General features: G+C 32.1%; 1 protein-coding gene across 3 annotated transcripts; it reads left to right on the forward strand.

Annotated features, from left to right (window-relative positions):
• The first annotated feature begins 3,517 nt into the window (after positions 1-3,517).
• Positions 3,518-7,002, forward strand: LOC111893114 (synaptotagmin-3). Of its 3 annotated transcripts, XM_052764609.1 has the most exons (13): positions 3,518-3,820; positions 3,913-4,011; positions 4,099-4,149; positions 4,238-4,361; positions 4,439-4,557; positions 4,650-4,751; positions 4,844-4,918; positions 5,026-5,102; positions 5,203-5,452; positions 5,559-5,927; positions 6,005-6,142; positions 6,277-6,356; positions 6,731-6,866. In XM_052764609.1, exons 1-12 carry the CDS (start codon positions 3,710-3,712, stop codon positions 6,325-6,327), a joined length of 1,566 nt encoding a protein of 521 aa, XP_052620569.1. In that variant the 5' UTR covers positions 3,518-3,709; the 3' UTR covers positions 6,328-6,356; positions 6,731-6,866. The 3 variants fall into 3 exon arrangements, with proteins under 3 accessions (XP_052620569.1, XP_042751636.1, XP_042751637.1); XM_042895702.2 differs by lacking the exon at positions 6,277-6,356 and having other exon boundaries at positions 3,538-3,820; positions 6,731-7,002; XM_042895703.2 differs by lacking the exon at positions 6,277-6,356 and having other exon boundaries at positions 3,541-3,820; positions 3,927-4,011; positions 6,731-7,002.
• The last annotated feature ends 568 nt before the right edge of the window (positions 7,003-7,570 follow it).

Raw genomic sequence — 7,570 nt, forward strand, 5'->3', positions numbered from 1 at the left:
CTTCCCTTCTTCTTCTCTCTAAAACCGTAAGTGTGGAGATACTTCATCTCCATGCATTTTGATGTTTCACTTTGGTGTTTAGAAGACCTCTTAAGTTGTCCCCTTTTGTGCTTAATTGAGTTAAGCACTTAAAGGATTTAGACACTCAAGAATACAAGAAAGAACTAGCATTCCAAGTGCCTTACTCTTAATGGTGGATACTTGTAGAGAATATCATACACTTTGATCTTTTGTTATCTTCATCAACACCCCAAAACCGAGTGGGTTCAAAGGCTTCAAACGTTATCTCAAAAACATCCTATGATTGGTTTTATTTCATTATAACCTCTATAAATGGATCCATGATGGTTCGGTTTGTTATGAACTAAAAAATAAACTTGTTATTTTTAAAGTCTCCCGTTGCCGGTTTTTGTGAAAAACAAACTTTTATTTCGTATCAAAACCCAACAGCACCATCTTTGCATACGGGGTGAATACGTTAGTCAACTCCTTAAAAAGTAAATATGATCAACTACAGTTATTGTACAAGTAAAAATAATTCAATATTTTACAGTATGTTACCTCCCATGAAATTGAACTCAACAAAAATCCATTGAATGTAGTCATGAATTGCCTCAATAAGCGTTATTATCGGTACATTGCGTTAATTAACCGATAACACCAACAAAAATTGTGGAATATCAATGTTTAGTATATTTCAACGGATGTTAGGAAAAATATGCTCTTGTCCGTTTCGCATGACCGATGTTGGCAAGTACCTCACATGCATCATGGGTTAGCTGATAAAAGTTTTGTTCAAAATCAGACATAGGATATGACTTGGATTTCATCTAGAACAAAGGTTTCAATCTTGTGTTTCCACCAACTCTTATGGGCATATACATGAACACACTGTTACAAGTATATTCATGATAAGAATCAGGAAATACCTGACATATGGAAGAGCTAATAACATCATCCATATTGGTTATAAATGATACTTCTCTACCCTCTTTGAGAGCTTCCTTCAACCTCATTAGGAACCAAGTACAAGAGTCTAAATTATTTGCCACGCCCAAACCAATGCTATAGGTGGGGTGTGGTTGTTCCCGTCCATAACAACCGCTATGAACATTGTGTTTAGGTGGTGGCCTCTTAGACATACACTGCCTACAAAAGATGACAAACAACAAACAATCTACGAATGCATGTAACTGTATATGGAACAAAAAATTTACCACACATCCAATAGCTAGGGGTGTTCACGGTTCGGTTTGAAACCGTGAAACCGGTCAAACCGGGCATCGGTTTGATTTCACGGTTTATATTTCTCTTTACGGTTTGGTTTGTGGCTTCAAACTTTCGAAACCGTAATAAACGGTTTGGCTTATGGTTTCAAAATTTTCAATCCATAGAAAACCGGACCGGACCGTAGGATTTATATATAAAAACTAATTTTTTTATATGTAATTATATATAATTTTATATGGAAAAAATGAATATACAGTTGTTATGTATGTAACCTTAAATAAAGAACTATATAAAAAGATATAGTTTTAAATAAAAAATTCATATACATCCATTGAGGACATGAAATCAATTAAACTCATACTTCTTCCGTCCCAAATTAATTGTCCACATTTGACTTTTAAAGTTTTTTTTCTTGAACTTTGACCTTAAATATTTTTATTTGTGTTATATATTATTTGATGAAACTTATAACAATGAAAAGACATTTAAAATACAATTCATTTATATATTTTGCATCAAATATTATCTATCAAAAAGAAAAATATTTAATGTCAAATTTGAAGAATAAAGACTTGAAAAGTCAAATGTAAACAATTAATTTGGAACGGAGGTGGTAATACTTAATATGATAAACCTCCAACGTTTGTAAAAAGAAGCATTATATTAATAAAAATAGTATTATACTATTATTATGCTCCATCGTTTCTAACAGTGAAGTGCTGAACATTATTTTAGACGTTGAGTTGTTTCATTTGATTTATGATTTTTCTTTTTCATAATTACCAACTAATGATACTTGCTTTTCAGGCAAGATGATATCACAGTTTATAAACTTTGAATATAAGATGTGTATACATGGTATGGGTTTTAGAATATGTCTTCGGTTGTTAAAGAGTTTTTTGTATATATATTTATATATGTAAATATGTTGTATTAAATGTTTAATTAATTTGATTAAAACGAAATATTTTTATATAGTTCTACATATAAGTTTACATACATGACAACCACGTCTTCACCAAGCGTTTTATATATATATATATATATATATATATATATATATATATATATATATATATATATATATATATATATATATATATATATATATATATATATATATATATATATATAAAGCCTAAACCGTGAAACCAAACCGTTAGTAATGGTTCGGTTTGGTTCAGTTTTGATTTTCAATGGTTCGGCTTCGTTTTACGATGGACAGAAACCGTTCCTAACGGTTTGGCTACGGTTTGATATAAAAACCGAAAAAACCGGACCGTGAACACCCCTACCAATAGCCACAAAATAGACTTAGAAACGATCCATCATATCAGTTTTGATGTTCGTGTAACTGTGAGGGTTGGTCCACCTAAGGTATTGTAGGTAAACATACAATTTGGTAAAGCTTTCTTCGTGATCACTCTCTGAGAAGCTCATCTTGAATGAGTTATAGGAGATAATTATGGATGATCACAAGTAATCGTCTAACTACGTGCGGTAACATTTATATATAGGGGACGAAAATTGATGTTTTATAATCCAGAATAATTGTCTGAAATGTGTGTCCATGACTTCGTATTTTCACTTTAAAATACTAATCTGACAATCGTACATAGATTCTTCTTTTGGACAGAGATACTCCGGAATGTACGAACAATCTTGTTTCAGACTAAAGCTTCGGAATAACTACACTGACTCCGTAATGTTCTATTCCGGAGAAAATGATCATTTTACAAAAGTAAATTTAAGTTGATTATTATTATTAAAATACTTGTTTATAAAGGTGTGTATTTAAAATCATTTTGAAGAAAATTTAAAAATTCAATAGTAGGAAACAGTTGATAATTTTGGGTTAGACTTATTATGGAGGCGTTGAAAAGTCAATATGAAGAAGTCTTGGGCATATTCTGTCATACGTTAGCATATTTTATTTCGCACAACATATCTAAAAAAATATTTATACAAACCGTCCCTCTATTTTACTATCATGTCATTTACCTCCTCTGATTCTCAATATCATCTTTTAATAAATTGAAATGTGAACAAATGATCTTCTAGACCCTCTTTTACGTAGTGTTGCTTTTCCCATGGATGTTTTCCCTTAACAACAAGCAATATTTAGATGTATAGATTATGTTTTTTGTTTAATGTTCAAAAAGTGAAATTATGTTAAACATTGAGGGAGGCAAATGTAACTTCTTAGTATTCCCCCTTGTTGTTTTATATTGCTTCAAAAAGCCCATTTTTGTTTGTTTAATCGTGTGTTTTCGTCATACACTCCTTCATTACGTTAACGCTATCAAATTCAATCTTGCAAGCCATATACAATCTAATCATCGCTTTCAGGATTTCGTAATTCCATTGTGTTTATCTCCCTTTGACACCAATGATTCAATCATTGAAACATTATGTTTATATGATTCAGAAACCAAGATCGAGTTCTTGTCATCAATAACCCAAATGAAATAGTGTGAAGATGAACTTTATCGGTAGTTTATTGGGAACTATCGGGTTTGTATTTGGAATTCCCGTCGGTCTTTTTCTTGGGTTTCTCATCTTTATTAGCACAGAATCTACAGATGTGAAGGTGACTGATTTGATTTGATTGATGAATGTTAATTCTTAAGCTGTGTTATGGTTTTATTTCGTTTCTATATAGTTTTCTAAAAACGTTTGCAGATTCCATTCATTAGGCCTCTTCAGGAGCTTGACAGAAGCTCATTGGTTGATATTCTACCCGAAATTCCATTATGGGTAAAGCACCCAGACTATGAACGAGTGAGTATTACATTTCAAACATTCTTACTTGTCGTCATCTTTATGTTTTCAAAAACACTGCAACATGGTTTCTTTATGATTCTACAGATTGATTGGTTTAACGATGTTGTTCGTGATATGTGGCCTTATATTGATAAGGTGAACACTTTAAAGAATCTTTTGTTGGTTGTTTATTTATAAATATTATAATTAACCCATCTCATATTGATTTCATTCTTGTATATAGGCAATATGTGGCATGATTAAAAGTTTATCAGAACCTATCTTTTCTGAATACATTGGCATGTTTCATTTAAGATCCATAGATTTTGAAACTCTTACCCTTGGAACTCTTCCTCCTGTAGTTCAAGGTATGTTTATTAAAGAAAATGTTATACCACTTTGCAATTTAATCAAAGCCTTTTTTTTTTGTTAAAAAACTTTGCAGGTATAAAAGTACACGAAATGAATGAAAACCATCTTGTCTTTGATCTTATGGCTAAATGGGCAGGAAATCCCAATATAACTTTGGTTCTCAAGTTATTATATTTTCCGATCAAATTTCAGGTTAAAAAAGTTTGGTTTTTATGTCATAATATACATAAATTTAGTTCCAAGATTGAGCATATGATTTATCTAATGCCCTTGCTTTTTGTCAGTTGATAGATACACAAATAACTGCAGCAATTCGGGTGACGTTGAAACCATTTGTGCCTACCTTCCCTTGCTTTTCAAATGCACAAGTTTCTCTAATGGAGAAGGTTTGTACTTTGTACACATTATTTACTTAGTTTTTATTTTTGTATTTTTTTAATTGTGGAACAATGATGAAGGTTATGTTTTGTATTTTTAGCCTGAAGTAGATTTTGGGTTGAAAGTAATGGGAGGTGATCTAATGGCAATCCCTGGAGTCCATAATTATGTTCAGGTTCTCTTTCTCTCCATTTTTTAACCTTTTTTTTATCGATCACTTTTAAAATTCATTAAATCATAAAGTTGTTTGGCTAAATCATTGTGAATGTGGACAAATGATAGAGACTAATCGATGAACAAGTATCTAGTGTTTATCTATGGCCTCAAAATTTGGAGGTCCCAATTCTTGATGCTTCCATGTAAGCTCTTTACATGTTTGCAATAATAGCACTCTTTGAATCTTTTTTTTTTTTCTCAAGAAAATCAAGTTTGACATTTGGTAGTGATGATTTTGGATAGTGGTGCAGCCAAGAAACCCGTGGGTATCCTACATGTGAAAGTTATACGGGCCCGCAAACTCAAAAAGATGGATATAATTGGAACTTCTGATCCATATGTTCGTTTAAGTTTAAGTGGAGAGAGGATTTCTTACAAGAAAACTAGTGTAAAGCTCAAAAATCTAAACCCCGAGTGGAATGAAGACTTTAAACTTACTGTAAAAGATCCCGAGTGTCAAGTCCTTCAACTACGCATATACGATTGGGAAAAGGTGTGATTTTTATAACAAAAAATAAATTTTTTACTACTTTTCAAGATCAAGATCCATGTGGGTTTTGCTTAATTTGACATAAAATGTTATGGTTTTGGTCGCGTAGGTTGGGGTGCATGACAAGTTAGGAATGCAAGTTATCCCATTGAATCTTTTGACACCACATGAAAAGAAGGAGTTTACAATGGAGTTGGTGAAAAACATGAATCCAAATGATCCGCGCAATAAAAAGCCACGTGGAAGCATCACGGTGGAATTAAACTTTGTTCCTTTTGTTGAAGACACCATGGGGTTCAATGGACCTATTGACTTGTTTATGAAAAAAGAAACAATTCCTAAAACACTTGAGAGTTCATATGTGAATAGAGCGGGGTTGCTTGTGGTGACAGTGATCGGGGCAAAAGATCTTGATGGAAAGCGCCATAATAATCCTTTTGCTTTAGTCATTTTCAAAGGAGAAAAACGTAAAACGAAGGTGAGTTGAGAGTTGTAGCTATCTTGAGTTTCTTGAGATTGCTTGTTGGGATTCTTGAGTTGGTCTTTTGATGATAGGTATTGAAGAAAACTCGGAATCCAAGTTGGAATGAGGATTTTCAGTTTATGTTAGATGAAGCTCCATTAGAGGAGGCTATCCATATTGAAGTGATAAGCAAACGCAAGAATAGAGCCTTTAGATTTGTGTCATCAAAGGTAAACCATCTTTCAAACACTAGATGCAATCAATAAGAAAGGTCACATGGTTCAAGTTTGCACATCACCTTCCTTCTTGACTTGTGGACCTTTTAATTTACCTTTCTAATGCTGGTTGTGAGGCTGGTTTCTAGGACATGCCTAGGGTGGTGTGTACTTATTTTTTCAGATTAAGATGCAGTTAGTGGAAGATCCAAAACCAAAACCAACATAGGTACATCTTATATACAAAAATATAATGAAAGAAAAAAAATACAAAAACATCTAAATTTATGAGGTTTTTTTGAACCTTATAGTAAAAATGGTGTCAAAAATAATTTAGTGGGACTAAATATATAATTTTCAAAAATAATTCTTTTTTCCTAAAATATGAGGTGGAACAACCTCTAAGTGGGGTCCATGCAGCCTAATTCCATAAAGCTACACCCATCATTTAATATCTCTTGTAGATAAGTGGTCTAGTAGTTAGGAGGTGAGAATATATAAGAGATGTTAGGTTCAAGACTATGTATCACATTTCTTGCTTTGTAGACATTATGATTTATCTGGCTTATCTTTCAAGTAACATGATTTAATATATATATGCAGGAAGCATTGGGACACGTGGATATCAATCTTGTGGATGTAGTTTATAACAATCGTATCAATGAGAGGTACCATCTCATTAACTCACGAAATGGAGAGATACATGTCGATATACAATGGAATGCGACATAATGGTATAGTTTTAGTTAGCTTTACAAAGATTGTTTAATTCTTGAAAGATTTTATCTATTGGGGATGGTTGTAGCAGAGGGAATCATGTTGTAAAGAACATTGTTTTAAGTTGTAATTTACAAGGTACCAAATATATTCACGTACTTACTAAGATCGAAGGATAATGGCTTCCTTATAACGTTTCATTTAGAAATACTTTTTGCCAAGATAGATATGTAAAGTTGAATATAAATATTTTTTGATTTTTACATTATATCCTATTTTTGAAAAGAAATATCTGAGTTGTAAGTGCATAGTAGTGTGCTGAAAGATTTATTTTTGGGATAATGACTTGAAAGGGTAACAAACTATACCCTTTATATATATTTGGCTACTTAACTTTTTTTTTGTGCTTTGTTAAGCATTAAACTTGTTTTTTTGTTTAAAATATACAATTATGACCAGTAATAGAAGGTTTTTTCGGTTTCTGGCAAGCTATGAATTATCCGGTCATCTTCTCCGGCCAAATATGATTTTTCTGGCGAATGAAGTTCTTAAAGGACAATTTTTTTCTAGACTTCATTGGCTTCTAAGATCTAAAACATAAACACATAAACATTTTGGAACTTCTTATTCCAAGCTTCCTTTTAGATTTTGAAGATTCATTTGAGATTTCGAACATGAAACCCTTGATTATTTGAAACAATTTTATAACTCAAAAAAACCCTTTGA

The sequence above is a fragment of the Lactuca sativa genome, chromosome 6, assembly GCF_002870075.4.
Source record: "Lactuca sativa cultivar Salinas chromosome 6, Lsat_Salinas_v11, whole genome shotgun sequence".
Classification (NCBI taxonomy): Eukaryota; Viridiplantae; Streptophyta; class Magnoliopsida; order Asterales; family Asteraceae; genus Lactuca; species Lactuca sativa.

What these genes read in the sequence shown, in the direction of transcription:
- LOC111893114 (XM_042895702.2), top strand. Translation starts at nt 3,710, where the DNA reads ATGAACTTTATCGGTAGTTTATTGGGAACTATCGGGTTTGTATTTGGA. An exon ending in AAGTTTCTCTAATGGAGAAG is followed by an intron (nt 4,752 to 4,843) that starts GTTTGTACTTTG and finishes TTGTATTTTTAG; the next exon opens with CCTGAAGTAGATTTTGGGTT. An exon ending in CCAATTCTTGATGCTTCCAT is followed by an intron (nt 5,103 to 5,202) that starts GTAAGCTCTTTA and finishes GATTTTGGATAG; the next exon opens with TGGTGCAGCCAAGAAACCCG.